The 19,100-nt window shown below is 44.6% G+C and overlaps 1 protein-coding gene across 3 annotated transcripts in view; it reads right to left on the bottom strand.

The window, feature by feature from the left end:
• The window catches only part of pde3a (phosphodiesterase 3A, cGMP-inhibited), a 226,517-nt gene that overhangs the window by 89,032 nt on the left and 118,385 nt on the right, over positions 1 to 19,100 (bottom strand). For all 3 annotated transcript variants that reach the window (XM_060903854.1, XM_060903855.1, XM_060903856.1), the window contains exon 2: positions 10,319 to 10,570. In XM_060903854.1, the coding sequence (XP_060759837.1) occupies positions 10,319 to 10,570 (252 nt within the window). The remainder of the gene's footprint in view (positions 1 to 10,318; positions 10,571 to 19,100) is intronic.

Below are 19,100 nucleotides of genomic sequence, written 5' to 3'. Positions count from 1 at the left end.
ATGCACGAAAAGCCCCGGGTCCTGATAACATTCCTGGCCGTGTCCTGAGAGACTGTGCCGAGGAGCTCACAGATGTCTGTACAGAGATCTTCAACATCTCATTGAGCCAGGCTGTTGTCCAAACGTGCCTCAAAACCACTACCATCATCCTGGTCCCGAAGAAGCCGTCTCCCTCCTGCTTCAATGACTACCGCCCTGTCGCACTCAGTCCCATCCTCATGAAGTGCTTCGAGCAGCTAGTCATGCGGCATATCAAGTCTGCCCTCCCCCCTGCCCTGGACCCTTTCCAGTTTGCATATCGGTCCAACCGTTCGACCAATGACGCCATCTCCACTGCCCTCCACTCAGTCCTCACCCACCTGGAGACAAAAGACTTGTATGTCAGAATGCTGTTCATAGACTTTAGCTCAGCATTCAACACAATCATTCCTCAGCAGCTCATTCATAAATTGGACCAGCTGGGACTCAACACCTCCCTGTGTAACTGGCTGCTGGACTTCCTGACGGGGAGACCACAGACTGTACGGGTCGGCAGCAACTCCTCCAGCACCATCACACTGAACACGGGGGCCCCCCAAGGATGTGTGCTAAGCCCCCTCCTCTTCACTCTGCTGACCCACAACTGCACACCAACATCCAACTCTAATCTCTTCATTAAGTTTGCAGATGACACGACTGTGGTGGGTTTCATCAACAATGGCGATGAGACAATCTACAGGAGTGAGATGAGCCACTTGACCATGTGGTGCAAGGACAACAATCTCCGTCTGAACGTGGAGAAGATGAAGGAGATTGTTGTGGACTTCAGGAGAGAGCACACCCAGCATGCTCCACTATCTATCGACGGTGCTGCAGTGGAGAGGGTGAGCAGCACCAAGTTTCTGGGTGTACACATCTCTGAAGACCTGTCCTGGAGCAACAACACCATATCACTGGCCAAAAAAGCCCAACAGCGTCTGTACTTCCTCTGCAAACTGAGGAGAGCAAGAGCCCCGGCCCCCATCATGCACACTTTCTACAGAGGCACCATCGAGAACATCCTGACCAGCTGCATCACCGTGTGGTACGGCGCCTGCACTGTGTCCTGCTGCAAGTCTCTGCAGCGCATCGTGAGAGCAGCTGAGAGGATCATTGGTGTCTCTCTCCCTTCTCTAATGGATATTTATAACTCCCGCCTTACCCGCAAAGCCATCAGAATTGCACGTGACCCCACCCACCCATCTCACAACCTCTTCAGTCTGCTGCCATCGGGGAGGAGACTGCGGAGTCTCCGGGCCAAAACCAGCAGGCTCAAGAACAGTTTCTTTCACGAGGCGGTCAGGAGGCTCAACTCCCTCCCTGTTCTGCCCCTCCTCCTCCCTCTGCCCCGCCCCTCCTCCCCCTCTGCCCCCTGCCACAGATTCTGCTCGCACACCCCCTTGCCCCCCCTTCAGCATCTGACATGTCATCCTCACAGTTTTCCACCCCCCAAACACACACACACACACACACACACACACACACACACACACACACACATCTCATCGTTCATTAACACACTGAACTCAGGGACCGCACATCTCACTTTACCTCGCTCATTTGCACTATTCCGCACTACCTCACCTTAACAGCTGCTAGTTTGTTTATACTGCTTATTTCATGTTTACCTGCTATACCTCAAGTGCCCTTGACTGTTTGTTTATTTGCACCAATTTACATGTGTGTGTGTGCATGTGTGTGTATATATATATATATATATATATATATATATATATATATATATATAAAAAATCTCCTTCTCACCCCCGGCGGGGGGGTGGTATCCATGTCATCCTCAAGCTCGGGTCCTCTACCAGAGGCCTGGGAGTTTGAGGGTTCTGCGCAGTATCTTCGATGTTCCTAGGACTGCGCTCTTCTGGACTGAGGCTTCAGATGTTGTTCCTGGGATTTGCTGGAGCCACTCTCCCAGTTTGGGGGTTACTGCCCCAAGTGCCCCCACTACCACAGGGACCACGCAACCCTTGACCTTCCACATCCGTTCCAGCTGCTCTTTCAACCCTTGATACTTCTCAAGTTTCTCATGTTCCTTCTTCCTGATGTTGGCGTCAGCTGGGATCGCCACATCTATCACCACCACCCTCTTCTGCTCTTTGTCCACCACCACTATGTCCGGTTGGTTAGCCAGGATCTGTTTGTCAGTCTGGAAGCTGAAGTCCCACAGAATCTTGGCCCTGTTGTTCTCAGCCACCTTCTGTGGTATGGCCCATTGGGACTTGGGTATTTCTATTCCATACTGGTTGCAGATGTTCCTGTATACTATCCCAGCCACTTGGTTGTGCCTCTCCATGTACGCTGATCCAGCTAGCATCTTACACCCTGCTACTATGTGCTGGACTGTTTCAGGGGCTTCTTTGCACAGTCTGCATCTTGGGTCTGATCTACTCTGGTAGATCCTGGCCTCTATGGCTCTTGTGCTTATGGCCTGTTCTTGTGCTACCATGATTAGTGCCTCTGTGCTGTCTGTCAGTCCTGCATTATCCAGCCACTGGTAGGATTTCTTGATATCAGCCACTTCCTCTATCTGACGGTGGTACATGCCATGTAGGGGTTTGTCTCTCCAGGTTGTCTGTTCCTCCTCCTCCTCTGCACTCTCATCAGGGTTCTGCTGCCTGAGACATTCACTTAGCAGTTCATCCTTTGGGGCCATCTTTCTGATGTATTCTCGGATTTTCGATGTTTCATCCTGGACCGTGGTCTTGACGCTCACTAGCCCTCGGCCTCCCTCTTTCCGCTTAGTGTATAGTCTCAGGGTGCTGGACTTGGGGTGGAACCCTCCATGCATGGTGAGGAGCTTTCTAGTCTTGATATCTGTGGCTTCTATCTCCTCCTTTGGCCAGTTTATGATACCAGCGGGGTATCTGATGACTGGTAGTGCGTACATGTTGATGGCTCGGACCTTGTTTTTACCATTCAGCTGACTTTTCAGGACCTGCCTTACTCTCTGGAGGTATTTGGCTGTGGTTGACTTCCTTGTGGCCTCTTCATGGTTTCCATTAGCCTGTGGGATGCCAAGGTACTTGTAGCTGTCTTGGATATCACCTATGTTGCCCTCTGGTAGGTCAATCCCTTCAGTCCGGATCATCTTGCCTCTCTTTGAGACCATCCGGCCACACTTGTCCAATCCGAATGACATCCCTATGTCATCGCTGTAGATCCGGGTGGTGTGGATCAGCGAGTCTATTTCTCGCTCATTCCTGGCATACAGCTTGATGTCATCCATGTAGAGCAGGTGGCTGATTGTTGCCCCACTACGGAATCGGTACCCGTAGCCGCTCTTCGTGATGATCTGACTGAGGGGGTTCAGGCCTATGCAGAACAGCAGTGGTGATAGCGCATCTCCTTGGTATATGCCGCACTTGATGTTGACTTGGGCAATGGGTTTTGAGTTGGCCTCTAGGGTTGTCTTCCACATTTCCATTGAGTTCTGTATGAAGGTCCTTAGGTTCCTGTTGATCTTATACAGTTCCAGACATTCCAGTATCCATGTGTGTGGCATTGAGTCGTAGGCTTTCTTGTAGTCAATCCAGGCAGTGCACAGGTTGGTCTGTCTCTTCTTACAGTCTCGGGCGACTGTTCTATCGGCCAGTAGCTGGTGCTTGGCTCCTCTGGTGTTACTGCCAATTCCTTTCTGTGCCTCGCTCATGTATTGAGCCACATGCTTACTCATTTTTGCCGCAATGATGCCTGACAGGGCCTTCCATGTTGTGCAGAGACAGGTAATTGGCCGGTAGTTGGATGGGATGGGTCCCTTCTGGGGGTCCTTCATGATTAGGACTGTCCTGCCTTGGGTTAGCCATTCTGGGTGGGTTCCATCCCTCAGCAGCTGGTTCATCTGTGCTGCTAGGCGTTCATGGAGTGCAGTTAGCTTCTTCAGCCAGTACGTATGGATCATATCGGGGCCTGGTGCTGTCCAGCTCTTCATCTTTGACACTCTTTCTTGGACGTCTGCCATTGAGATGGTTACTGGTTCTTGTTCTGGGAGGTTGCTGTGGTCAGCTCTTAGGTCCACTAACCATTGGGCATCGGTGTTGTGTGATGCCTTTCTTTCCCATATGTCTTTCCAGTATTTTTCCACCTCAGCTCTTGGTGGGTCTGACCGGTTGTTATTCCCCTGCCATTGAGAGTACACCTTGGCTGGTTCAGTGGAGAACAGCTTGTTTATTCTCCTGGCCTCTCCTTCCTTGGTGTATCTCCTCAACCGGGTGGCCAGAGCTGTTAGTCGCTGTTTGGCAGTTTCGAGTGCCTCTGGTATGGAGAGTGAGTTGTACTTCCTGGGCGCCCCTTTATTCACCATGTTCCCTTTCTGTAGTTCAGCTAGCTGGCTAACTTCTCTCCTTGCTGCCTTTATCTTGGCCTCTAATCGTCTCTTCCATGGTGGATACTGTTTGTTATGTCCCAAGCCCACCTTGTGTCCAAGCATCTCCATGATTACTGTTCTGTGTATCAGCTTGTTGGTCTCAGTGATGGTTCTTGTGGAGATTGTCTTCAGAGCAGCATTCACATCTACTAGTAGATCTTCTGAAGGTACTTGGCAACTCAGCTTCGGTATTTCTCGGGGGCTCCAGGTTTCCAGTTGGGTCACGATCTTCCTTCTCAGGTCAGCAGCTCTTGTGTTGAGGCTGTTAGCTGTTGGGGCTTGGTACCCAATCTCTGGTTGTGGGGATGATGACATCTCCCCGCTGACCTGTCTTCCTGGCTCCCCCTTGCCGTAGCATCGTTGTTGTATTTCATTAATCTCTAGTTGTGATAGCAGATTTCGATTATGGATGTTGGAACACTGGGCTAATAGCTGTTTCTTTGTTAGCCTTGATTGTGGGTTTCGAAGTATCCAATGGTCCCACATTCTCTGCATGTATCCCCTCTCTCTGGGATTGCTTGTATAGTAGCATTCCAGCAAATCCATATTTTCTGTCCTCGTCCATCGATGTCTTGTTCCAGTAGCCCATTTCTCATCAGTTTGCCCTGGTTCCCTAGCAACTGACGCAGACCTTGTTGACCCGGGCGACGTCTGAGCCGGTATGACTCTATCAGTTATGTTTTCACTCATTCCTGAGGTAGGCTGATATATCATGAGGGGTTTTGCCTAAGGACCCTTACTGGATGATGTTTTGCCCCGACCGGGATTCGAACCCCGATCTCCTGCGTCGTAGTCAGTGAGCATTACCACTGTACTATCCAGCTGTGATATATATACACACAACCCCGATTCCAAAAAAGTTGGGACAAAGTACAAATTGTAAATAAAAACGGAATGCAATGATGTGGAAGTTTCAAAATTCCATATTTTATTCAGAATAGAACATAGAGGACATATCAAATGTTTAAACTGAGAAAATGTATCATTTAAAGAGAAAAATTAGGTGATTTTAAATTTCATGACAACAACACATCTCAAAAAAGTTGGGACAAGGCCATGTTTACCACTGTGAGACATCCCCTTTTCTCTTTACAACAGTCTGTAAACGTCTGGGGACTGAGGAGACAAGTTGCTCAAGTTTAGGGATAGGAATGTTAACCCATTCTTGTCTAATGTAGGATTCTAGTTGCTCAACTGTCTTAGGTCTTTTTTGTCGTATCTTCCGTTTTATGATGCACCAAATGTTTTCTATGGGTGAAAGATCTGGACTGCAGGCTGGCCAGTTCAGTACCCGGACCCTTCTTCTACGCAGCCATGATGCTGTAATTGATGCAGTATGTGGTTTGGCATTGTCATGTTGTAAAATGCAAGGTCTTCCCTGAAAGAGATGCCATCTGGATGGGAGCATATGTTGCTCTAGAACCTGGATATACCTTTCAGCATTGATGGTGTCTTTCCAGATGTGTAAGCTGCCCATGCCACACACACTAATGCAACCCCATACCATCAGAGATGCAGGCTTCTAAACTGAGCGCTGATAACAACTTGGGTCGTCCTTCTCCTCTTTAGTCCGAATGACACGGCGTCCCTGATTTCCATAAAGAACTTCAAATTTTGATTCGTCTGACCACAGAACAGTTTTCCACTTTGCCACAGTCCATTTTAAATGAGCCTTGGCCCAGAGAAGACGCCTGCGCTTCTGGATCATGTTTAGATACGGCTTCTTCTTTGAACTATAGAGTTTTAGCTGGCAACAGCGGATGGCACAGTGAATTGTGTTCACAGATAATGTTCTCTGGAAATATTCCTGAGCCCATTTTGTGATTTCCAATACAGAAGCATGCCTGTATGTCATGCAGTGCCATCTAAGGGCCCGAAGATCACGGGCACCCAGTATGGTTTTCTGGCCTTGACCCTTACGCACAGAGATTCTTCCAGATTTTCTGAATCTTTTGATGATATTATGCACTGTAGATGATGATATGTTCAAACTCTTTGCAATTTTACACTGTCAAACTCCTTTCTGATATTGCTCCACTATTTGTCAGCACAGAATTAGGGGGATTGGTGATCCTCTTCCCATCTTTACTTCTGAGAGCCGCTGCCACTCCAAGATGCTCTTTTTATACCCAGTCATGTTAATGACCTATTGCCAATTGACCTAATGAGTTGCAGTTTGGTCCTCCAGCTGTTCCTTTTTTGTACCTTTAACTTTTCCAGCCTCTTATTGCCCCTGTCCCAACTTTTTTGAGATGTGTTGCCGTCATGATATTTGAAATGAGCCAATATTTGGCATGAAATTTCAAAATGTCTCACTTTCGACATCTGATATGTTGTCTATGTTCTATTGTGAATACAATATCAGTTTTTGAGATTTGTAAATTATTGCATTCCGTTTTTATTTACAATTTGTACTTTGTCCCAACTTTTTTGGAATCGGGGTTGTGTGTGTGTGTGTGTGTGTATATATATATATATATATATGAGTGTTTAGTCTACGTCTAGTTCTTATCTAGAGTGTTTATACTGTTTATATTGTTTGTTTGTTTGTTTGTTTGTTTGTTTTTTCAGTTATTCTATTTTTATTTTTATTTATTGCATTGCCTGTTTGCACCGTGGGTCAGAGAGGACTGAAATTTCATCTGTGCTGTATGTGGAGCATGTATAGCATATTTGACAATAAAGTTGACTTGACTTAAAGCAGACTAGCATTACGCTTAAAACAAGCCCTGACTCTAACCCTATTGAAAATATGGTACTGTATATGGACCATGCCAAGAAAAAAAAATTAATTGAACTCTACCAATTCTACCATGAAGAGTCATGAAATATCCAACCAGAATTCTGACAGAAGCTTGTTCATGGTAAACAAAAAAGGTTTGGTCAAGGTGAATCTTGAGAAGAGACATTTTCACAAATATTAGGTGTGCTGGATGTAAATTTTTGACCATGTATGTATACTTTTTACCCTGTGTTAATTTCAGAAAATCCAAAGAAAATTGTGCACCAAATTCTAGTTTGTTTGTTTTAAGATGCATGCTGTACAATCATTCTGCCACAGAAAAAGAACAGTTCAGAGAAATCATTGAAAGCCCAAATATTGCCATGATATTCATATCTAAGATGACATTCGTCAATGTTCTCAACAGGCACTTTTAAAGTGGCCCACCACCCTTCCCATGGCCAAAAAAAACCACCCTTACTTCATCAGTATATACCACATAAGTCATAAAGTATTCACTTTATTATAATTTTATAAATATTTAGCACATAGACCATTAAACAAATGCATACGGGGCTACCTGAAGTGGCCACCTGATTGCAATAGAAAAACATCCCGCCGGCTGCATACAGACTGTGACACAGAGCTTTGCAGATTGAGGTCTATCCCTGAATTACACTACACCACACCACATTACACTATACTGACACATAGTAACGTTGGAAGCTATAAGCTGCAGCTAGCCAGCAGCTTAATAACTGTGCGAGTGTTTGTAGCGTTTTGTGCAACGGTTATGCTTATCTATCGTCTTTTCTGACCATACATAGTTACAGTAATCATATAACAGCACACACATTAGTTAAGTTCAGGTCTTTTATTTTACATATCTGTGATTGTGTAGGCGAGAGCTGCATTTTCCCGTTGCTTCACTGTGTTTGTTTACTGCAGGACTTCCGGGTTCCTGGGTCAAAGGACCCAAACTATGGAGGCCGGGGTGGCTTTGTAGTGCCAGTCTTGGGCACGCGCACCAGCTCATGCATGGATTGTAGTGGTTTCACCTGATTAACATTAATTATGTGTATTGTAAAAAATTTATGCATTTATTGTAATTGGGTATTTTGTTTATGAATTATATTGTTTATGAATTATTGGCATGTACTTAGACCTGAAATTGTTATATAAATGTATGGCTTATGTGATGTTGGTAATATAAAGTAATTGGTACCTTCCAGTGGGTAGAGACAGGCCACTATATCTAGGCCTCTGAAGGGAGGTGGATTAGTTGGGTCATGGGTACTGTCTGTTATGTACCGTAGTAGTCCTGCAATGTGCACGTAATCAGGTGGTCAAACATAGTTCAATACAGTATTCTGTTTTGTAGACAAATTATTTTTGTTGTAATAATTACTTTAACTTTTATTTTATTATTATAATTTACTTTGTGTTAAATTTCTGCTGCTACTTTGGGAAACCGGACCCAATAAAACATCTTGTATTAAAAGTTCTATCTTTGGCTGCTGTCCATTAGATGATATGTTCAGTAAGAATGTGTTAATTTTTTGTAAAATGATTTTAACAATGATTTAGCATTTCCTATCCATTTATTGGCCAGTTTCACAGTCAAAAAAGCCCAAAGTCCATCAGCTCTGGGCCCCCCACCAGGGCTCTGCCCCGGACCTCATTGGGGGCCTAGGCAGCCCCTGAACCCCTGCCACCACCTTTTATTTAGGAAAAGTGGAGAACCCTGTTCATGTCACTGTATGTAAACTTCTGACCACAACTGTGTGTGTGTGGAAACACACACACACAATATATATATATATATATATATATATATTGTGTGTGTGTGTGTGTGTGTGTGTGTGTGTTGAAAAGAACGCGCACACACAGGTGACAATATACATGTTCTTGGTTAGCCAACAGCCAACGGTTTTCTGAACCATTTTTGGCTGTGGGTCTGGCTAGTACAAAATAGGTGTTGATTTCAATCAGTGTTTTAGCCCTGTGAGATATCAATGAGGCCACAGACCAGGTGATTGTTACAGTACAATTCTGATGTGAATTCTAAAGGTGTGAAAATGTTAATAGGCTAAGCCAATTTAATATTATTTTTTGAAATAATTTGCTTTGAGTAAATGAATAAACACTTCTAACAGCTCAACAAATACTTCTTTTGCAGAGCTACCCAAGTTTCACGTTTCAAGATGAAAGCAACACAGGTCTGTAACTGAAATGAAAAAAACAGCTTCTGCTCTTTACAACCTTTTATGAATTGTGTTAGCATTACTGTAGTTCTCATGTACACCAATTCCAAATTTTCATCCTGTCTCCTTCCAATATGTCTATGTTGACACAGCTGCAGAGATGACAGATAAAACAGTTCTTAGGGAACCAGGCTTGTTCATGTTTTTCTTCACTCTGACTGCCAAAACATCACCTTAAATTCATCCTAGATTTAAAAGCTCAACTGTCAGAGGACTCTGGGAAGCCGGATGACTAGCAGTGGTCTGTTTAAGATCAGTGCTCAGTGCTGTGTGACATGCTTAAAGGTCTGGTTTAATGAAAGGGGTTTAATGAACTACTTTGTTTGCTAATTTTACTGTAGTATGGGAGCAGAGCTTGAGAGCTGTTTTAACATGCTGTACTTTGTGTGTTTTTCCTGGTAAAATCTTTTTAAGTGTCTCAATTCTTTTCCACGCACCAGTTCTAGCTTCTTTGAGAATGTATGTCACTGTCTACTTCCATAGAGGCTATACGATTTCTTTGCTGAGAAATGGGACAAGTATGTGTGTATGTACTTGTCAGAGAGAGAGGTGGTGGAAGTTAGCTGTAGCTCTGTTTTCCCCCCATTTTGGTCCCAATTCAGTCATCTTCAAATTCCCAAGCACCAGCCAGCTCTCCCATATCACACGACAGCTACCAGCCATGGTGGGTGAAGGCTAATCCATGCATTCTCAGAGACATGTGAAGCCAGCCAACTACTTCTTTTCAAACTGCTGGTCAGATGAAAGCACCAACTGCCCTCTTCTGCATACATGAGCTCACTGATGCCCACGATTAATGAATGTCACTATGTCATCATCATGATTTTAATGCAGCAGAGTTTTTATTCCTTTGTAAGAATGGAACCCTATTTCCTCCAGTATGGAAACTATCATGTTAAGATGCTGCATTTACTAAAGTCCAGAATGAGATCCTACCTTAGGGATAGCCAGTCTATCACCCTCCTCAAAGTCAGTGCAGGGGTATCCATCAGTGGAAACTAGCAGAGGGTTGATGCGTGACCGGTGGTGCAGGGGCTGAAAGGTGAGTTGGGTATTGAGCAGTTTACTAACAGCTCTCAATGAACTGCAGGTGTTTGGAGGCAGTGATGGATCAGCCAGGAGGTCTGAGATTAGTCCATGGGCTTCACCCATCACTGCAATGTCCACCATCACACTGGTGCCTGAGGACTGCAGAGAGAGAGAGAGAATACCAAAGTATAAGTGAAACAGTTTCTTAGTGTTAATCAGTATCTCAGTGGTGATGAATTTCAGGGCTGATGTAATCGCTTATTGATACAGTGTAATGTGAAGTGAGAAAGTAAGAAAGGGAGAAAGAATAATCACTTATGCAACACTTCATAAAAAAAGGAGACAAGGAAAACATCTGAGTCTAAATCAGGGAAAGAACTCCACTGCTTTTTGGCCACTAAAAGCTGAGAGAAAATGCTATGAAAAAATGCTTATGGCCATGGTATCAACACTTCCTTCCAGCCAGAACTCACCTGAGGGTCTCTCTCTCTCTCTCTCTCTCTCTCAAATAGTATATCCAACAATCCAGTCCTGTTGGTAAATGAATGAATGCAGAGGAGCAAAAACACCTGGAAAACTGCTCGTCAGTGTTCAATGTGCCATTCATCACCAAAACATCATTTAAAACAGGCATCACAGACCAAACCCACAGATGGCTCTCAACCTGAGACCTCTGAAAACGACATTCTTTGAAAAAGCCAAGTTCCAGGTTTGCAAAATATTTCCAAACTCAAAGTCTACCTGAAAATGCACTGCACCTGACCCTTTTTTCCCCTAACATATATTGTTTTGGATTATCCCTGAATCTTGTTGATTGTGTGTCTTGAATCTTGTGTGACCCTTGCCTGTTTCCTGATTTCAAACACATTAATGAGCTTGTTGATGTTGCAAATAAATGAGGATATGAAGCCATACCTAAACCCTCATACCCCTTGTTACAAATGCTTTATTCTGGTATATTTATACAAAGTAAAAAGAAAAGTTTGGTTATAATTAGCCATATAAACCCCTGCCCCACCCCCCAATATAATCACACCACAGCACCACAGAAATACATTTGGGTCCAATTGTCCATTCAGTCCGCACTCAGCCACATGGGATTCGCAATCCTTGATGTATCTGTTTGACACTGATATGCCCTGTTTGACCCTATTCCTCCTGACAACTGAAAGAAGTCCAAATGAAGAGGTTTAGTTTAATGCATATGCTCTGTCCGACAACAGGTTCTAGGTATTTATCTTCTACAGTGGCTAGCATTTTATTTCCAAGTGATCCCTTAACACGAGGGATAAGACAATATACTGTATGTTTTTTAAACAAAATTGGAAAAATAGTATGTCATTGCTTTTGTAACCAATATCATTACATCACAAATTATGTATACATGTGCAACTCCTTTAAAATATGACACAACTTCTGGACTTCTATCTTGGTTTAAGAAACTAATGGAGGCTAATCTGAATCTGTTTCTTGTAGATGTATTCACATAATCAATAAGCTCAATTTGATTCTAATGTAATGGGAATTTAAGATTCTAAATCTTGGGTTGGGATTATCACACCATAAGTGTCACGGGCAAGCTGGATCCTATCCCAGCTGACTATGGGCAAGAGGCAGGGTACACCCTGGACAAGTCGCCAGGCTGACACATAGAGACAAACACTCATGGTCAATTTAGAGCCACCAATTAACCTAAAGGCCCGGTCCCACTGGCCGATGGACACAAAACGTATGCAAAAAGGACACAGCAGACGAGCAAAATTTCGGGGGTGGCTCTATCCGTTTTCATCCGCTCCAGAAATGGACAAAATTGGCGAAAATTTGCAAAAACAGAACGGAAAAGAACGGACATGGGTAGTATATAGCGGGGATGTTAAACGCATGTTCATAGGAAGCCTAGCGGATGAAAGCAGACGGAAGTGGATGACAGCTCCGAAGGGGTTACCGGTGATAACTGAGAAGCGGACGCATAGCAGAAAGAGCGGATGCATAGCGGATGAAGGGGCTGCATCACGTACGCCTAACGGAAACAAAGGGGATGTTGCGCGGATGTATATCGGATGCAGACCGTTCACTGCGCTAGGTGTCCTTCTACATACTCTAGACATACTCCAGACATCCTAAATATACGAGATACATCCCAGATATAAACGCTTTGTCCGTTTTGAATACTTTATATACGAGATGCATACGCTTACATCCTTTCTATTTCCGTGCTACTAACGATGAATAGACGTTTCATGTACCTAAAGGCCCGGTCCCACTGGCCGATGGACACAAAACGTATGCAAAAAGGACACAGCGGACGAGCAAAATTTCGGGGGTGGCTCTATCCGTTTTCATCCGCTCCAGAAATGGACAAAATTTGCGAAAACAGAACGGAAAAGAACGGACGTGGGTAGTATATAGCGGGGATGTTAAACGCATGTTCATAGGAAGCCTAGCGGATGAAAGCGGATGGAAGTGGATGACAGCTCCGAAGGGGTTACCGGTGATAACTGAGAAGCGGATGCATAGCAGAAAGAGCGGATGCATAGCGGATGAAGGGGATGCATCACGTACGCCTAACGGAAACAAAGGGGATGTTGCGCGGATGTATATCGGATGCAGACCGTTCACTGCGCTAGGTGTCCTTCTACATACTCTAGACATACTCCAGACATCCTAAATATACGAGATACATCCCAGATATAAACGCTTTGTCCGTTTTGAATACTTTATATACGAGATGCATACGCTTACATCCTTTCTATTTCCGTGCTACTAACGATGAATAGACGTTTCATGTACCTAAAGGCCCGGTCCCACTGGCCGATGGACACAAAACGTATGCAAAAAGGACACAGCGGACGAGCAAAATTTCGGGGGTGGCTCTATCCGTTTTCATCCGCTCCAGAAATGGACAAAATTTGCGAAAACAGAACGGAAAAGAACGGACGTGGGTAGTATATAGCGGGGATGTTAAACGCATGTTCATAGGAAGCCTAGCGGATGAAAGCGGATGGAAGTGGATGACAGCTCCGAAGGGGTTACCGGTGATAACTGAGAAGCGGATGCATAGCAGAAAGAGCGGATGCATAGCGGGTGAAGGGGCTGCATCACGTACGCCTAACGGAAACAAAGGGCATGTTGCGCGGATGTATATCGGATGCAGACCGATTGTCCGCTAGGTGTCCTTCTACATACTCTAGACATACTCCAGACATCCTAAATATACGAGATACATCCCAGATATAAACGCTTTGTCCGTTTTGAATACTTTATATACGAGATGCATACGCTTACATCCTTTCTATTTCCGTGCTACTAACGATGAATAGACGTTTCATGTACCTTATCTTTCCTCCCTCTTTCCGTTTTCAGCTGCAGCGGATGTGAGTTGCGAGGATGCCCAGAGGATGCAGAGAGGATACAGCAGACGTTTAACGGATGATAATGGACATAGAACGTTTGTTGCTCGTATATGTCGCGGATTTACATCGTACACAGCGGAAAGTTCATCCGTTCTAAAAGTTTTGTGCAGCTCAAAACTTTTTGCGCGGATGAAATCACAGTGGACGGATGCTCGATGGATAGAGCGTATGAAGCACGTATGCAATGAGTACACAACGGATGCATAGCGTTTTCCAACGGATGGCAAAGATTTTTTTACGTTTTACATCCTCTTTGCATCCATAAGTGCAGTGGGACCGGGCCTTAACCTGCATGTCTTTGGACTGTGGGGGAAACCAGAGCACCCGGAGGAAACCCACGCAGACATGGGAAGAACATACAAATTCAACGCAGAAAGTCCCTCGTTGGCCGCTGGGCTCAAACCCAGGACCTTCTTGCTATGAGGTGACAGTGCTAACCACTACACCACCGTGCCACCCACACTGAACAGCCATTACATTAAAATCACCTGTCTAATACTGTGTAGGTCCCCCCTTGTGCCACCAACATATCCCACAGATATACATACAGTATATAGATAGTGGGCGGCACGGTGGTGTAATGGTTAGTGCTGTCGCCTCACAGCAAGAAGGTCCGGGTTCAAGCCCCATGGTCGGTGAGGGCCTTTCTTTGCGGAGTTTGCATGTTCTCCCCGTGTCCACGTGGGTTTCCTCCGGGTGCTCTGGTTTCCCCCACAGTCCAAAGACATGCAGGTTAGGTTAACTGGTGACTCTAAATTGACCGTAGGTGTGAATGTGAGTGTGAATGGTTGTCTGTGTCTATGTGTCAGCCCTGTGATGACCTGGTGACTTGTCCAGGGTGTACCCCGCCTTTCGCCGGTAGTCAGCTGGGATAGGCTCCAGCTTGCCTGCGACCCTGTAGAACAGGATAAAGCGGCTAGAGATAATGAGATGAGATGAGATATATAAACAGTTATTCCATGAAATCGAGTCATACATGAGCTGATAGCCGATGAGGTGTGTAGCACCGAGCTATAAGCCATGTATGATGTGATTGAGAGAAATAACTGTTTTATTCTATCCACATTCAGTGGATTTTGAGAAACAAAGCATTTTTATTTTATTTTTTGCAAATTCGATAAATAAAAACTTTATACAAAATGTCTGAAAAAATTATTTCCACTTAAAATGACAGTAGCAATTAGTGAAAAATGCTATAATAATAATTATTGAAAAATAATACTTTCTTATTATCAAATACTTTTATTCCATATTCCGTTGCTATTTTGTTTGTATTTTTTTAGGGTTTTGTTTTCAAATATAGTTTTCATTTCATCCTCAGTTGGTTTAGCGACACGCTCCACCATTTTGTTCTTCTTCTTCTTTATAGGGTAGTCACACTAGAGGCAGAATGAGCCGGAATGCCGTCAGAATGAAAATTCTTCGTATATTCCGGGATATTCGAAGTGCATTCTAAAAATTCTGAGTGCATTCCAAACATTCGGGCCCATTCTTGTGGCCGGCCTGAATGTTTTGCTCATGCTCAAAACATTTGAGGTGCATTCGAAGAGGAGAAATATCGAACGGCATTCGAAGTGTATTTTAACTGCATTCTGACTGCATTCTAAATATTCTTACGGCATTCCAACAGCATTCGAAACATTCTGATCACATTCGAGGGAAAAATCGAAATGGCAAGACACTTCAAATCCTGCCAGAATGTCCTGAATGTGCCTCGAATGAGCCGGAATGTCGTTGGAATGAAAATTCTTCGTATATTTCGTGATATTCGAAGTACATTCTAAGTATTCAAGCTGCATTCTCTTTGAATTCTTAGACATTCTAAACATATTCAGCGGTTATTCCGGGACCATTCTGACTGCATTTGAGGTGAATTCGTACAGCATTCGAGGCACCTTCCAACCAGACTTCGGGTGGTATTCAGGCAGCAATCGAACCGCACTCGTACGGCATTCGAAGTGCATTCTTAATATTCTTACTGCATTCTAACAGCATTCTAGGTATTCCTACTGTGTTCCAACTACATTTGAACTGCATTCGAAAGTTAATACACCCGGAATGTGCAAGAATCAATCGAGGCGGGTTCAAAGCGCATTCTAAGTATTCGAACGGCATTCTTACAAAGCTGTAAGAATGTTGGTCAGTTTTAAATTCCCGCCCAAATGTGGCATGAATTTTTAAAAATTTTTCATTCCGGCTGGTTCTGCTTGATTCCTGCTAATTCCGAATAAGTGTGACGGGGCCTTTAGGGTTTTTTGGCATTTGGCAAACTAACTTAAAGGTGCATTACCACCACCGACTGGGCTGGAGTGTGGAACAGGCAATATTGGGGGGCGGGGGGACACCTACATTCTTTTAGCAATTTCTGTTTATTTTAAATACTTGAGAACAAAGCTGCCATTTTGTTTTTCTCTACTCACTGTATATGAGGTAGTACAGTAGCCAATCACAACGCATAATTGCTCATATCCATATCAGTGGTGTAGTCTACGTGATACGCAGGTATATGCCGTATACCCATTGGGAAAGGTCAATGACTTCCATATACCCTTTTAAAAATGTGTGAGGATATGCAACAACATCATTTTGTGACAGGGCGTTCACACTTTCACTCATTAAAATCATTGTCTGTCAGCACTGACCTCTTGGACCTCTGGGGCTTCCGTCGCCTGTGACCTGTTGCCAAGCAACAACAATGCATTTGCTTGGCGGTCAATCTCACTTGAACACATAAGAAAATTTATGAATGTGAATCACAGAATTGAATGATGAAGCAAAAACTAAGTCAAACAACACTGAGTGTTTTCAAAAGCTTGCCCGTGAAGCTACTGCTGCTTTGAGTGACACAAACTTTAAGGTTGGAGAAGAAAAAGAGCCAGATGAGACTGCGACCATCCTACATAGTACTACAGAGAACGAGCCTGACGCTAGCATAACATTACCTGGTAAGTGAAATGAGATGTTATCATTAACGTAACTGTAATAGCAGGAGATTGTTTGTGTTTTCTTGTTTTTCTTCAACAATGGTTTTGAAGATGTGTGCTTTTTCATAATATTCTGTAATAAATGAGTGCTGGTGACAGAACTGCAGAAATATTCATTGTTTATATATATCACGAAGAGCGGCTACGGGTACCGATTCCGTAGTGGGGCAACAATCAGCCACCTGCTCTACATGGATGACATCAAGCTGTATGCCAGGAATGAGCGAGAAATAGACTCGCTGATCCACACCACCCGGATCTACAGCAATGACATAGGGATGTCATTCAGATTGGACAAGTGTGGCCGGATGGTCTCAAAGAGAGGCAAGATGATCCGGACTGAGGGGATTGACCTACCAGAGGGCAACATAGGTAATATCCAAGACAGCTACAAGTACCTTGGCATCCCACAGGCTAATGGAAACCATGAAGAGGCCACAAGAAAGTCAACCACAGCCAAATACCTCCAGAGAGTAAGGCAGGTCCTGAAAAGTCAGCTGAATGGTAAGAACAAGGTCCGAGCCATCAACATGTACACACTACCAGTCATCAGATACCCCGCTGGTATCATAAACTGGCCAAAGGAGGAGATAGAAGCCACAGATATCAAGACTAGAAAGCTCCTCACCATGCATGGAGGGTTCCACTCCAAGTCCAGCACCCTGAGACTATACACTAAGCAGAAAGAGGGAGGCCGAGGGCTAGTGAGCATCAAGACCACGGTCCAGGATGAAACATCGAAAATCCGAGAATACATCAGAAAGATGGCCCCAAAGGATGAACTGCTAAGTGAATGTCTCAGGCAGCAGAACCATGATGAGAGTGCAAAGGAGGAGGAGGAACAGACAACCTGGAGGGACAAACCCCTACATGGCATGTACCACCGTCAGATAGAGGAAGTGGCTGATATCAAGAAATCCTACCAGTGGCTGGATAATGCAGGACAGACAGACAGCACAGAGGCACTAATCATGGCAGCACAAGAACAGGCCATAAGCACAAGAGCCATAGAGGCCAGGATCTACCAGAGTAGATCAGACCCAAGATGCAGACTGTGCAAAGAAGCCCCTGAAACAGTCCAGCACATAGTAGCAGGGTGTAAGATGCTAGCTGGATCAGCGTACATGGAGAGGCACAACCAAGTGGCTGGGATAGTATACAGGAACATCTGCAACCAGTATGGAATAGAAGTACCCAAGTCCCAATGGGCCATACCACAGAAGGTGGCTGAGAACAACAGGGCCAAGGTTCTGTGGGACTTCAGCTTCCAGACTGACAAACAGATCCTGGCTAACCAACCGGACATAGTGGTGGTGGACAAAGAGCAGAAGAGGGTGGTGGTGATAGATGTGGCGATCCCAGCTGACGCCAACATCAGGAAGAAGGAACATGAGAAACTTGAGAAGTATCAAGGGTTGAAAGAGCAGCTGGAACGGATGTGGAAGGTCAAGGGTTGTGTGGTCCCCGTGGTAGTGGGGGCACTTGGGGCAGTAACCCCCAAACTGGGAGAGTGGCTCCAGCAAATCCCAGGAACAACATCTGAAGCCTCAGTCCAGAAGAGCGCAGTCCTAGGAACATCGAAGATACTGCGCAGAACCCTCAAACTCCCAGGCCTCTGGTAGAGGACCCGAGCTTGAGGATGACATGGATTACCCCCCCCCCCCCCGCCGGGGGTGAGAAGGAGATTTTATATATATATATAACTTATGCACAACAATGTCATTAAGGGATGGCATTCTACCCCTCCTGATGCACGAATGCCACTCAAAATACCTTGCCCAGCTCATTGCTTCATTGCTGTAATTTGCTGAAATATTTGTAGGGTCTCTTTTGCTGATTCCCCAAGTTTGACATAGAATTTGATGTTTGTCCATAGTAAAATTGCAAATGTACATGTTGTCACAAAAACGTGTAATATAGGTCCCGATAGGTCCCGATATTGACAGTGTGACATCACATGGAATACTGACATAGGAGAGGTACTGCTTGCTCCTGCTGCAGATGCATGCTCTTGCTGCGCTCCATTCATTTGCAAGAGGAACAGGCCCGGATGTTTTTGATCCCACATTATGTCAAAGTCGACACTCGAGAAGGCTTCACCACAGTAAATAAAGAGTATTTACCAAAAAATGTAAACCATTGGTAAACCTTAAAACCAGGAAGACCAGATTAGATCTTCTAAAAAAAAAGCCAATACACTTCGGGAACATCTTCTATGGACAGAACACAAAGATCAACTTGTATCAGAATGATGGGAACAAAATAGTATGGAGAAGGGAAGGAACTGCTCAT

This window comes from Neoarius graeffei, chromosome 21 (assembly GCF_027579695.1).
Source record: "Neoarius graeffei isolate fNeoGra1 chromosome 21, fNeoGra1.pri, whole genome shotgun sequence".
NCBI lineage: Eukaryota > Metazoa > Chordata > Actinopteri > Siluriformes > Ariidae > Neoarius > Neoarius graeffei.
The sequence above is the reverse complement of the archived record's forward strand: the minus strand, read 5'-3'. Positions and strand labels throughout refer to the sequence as shown.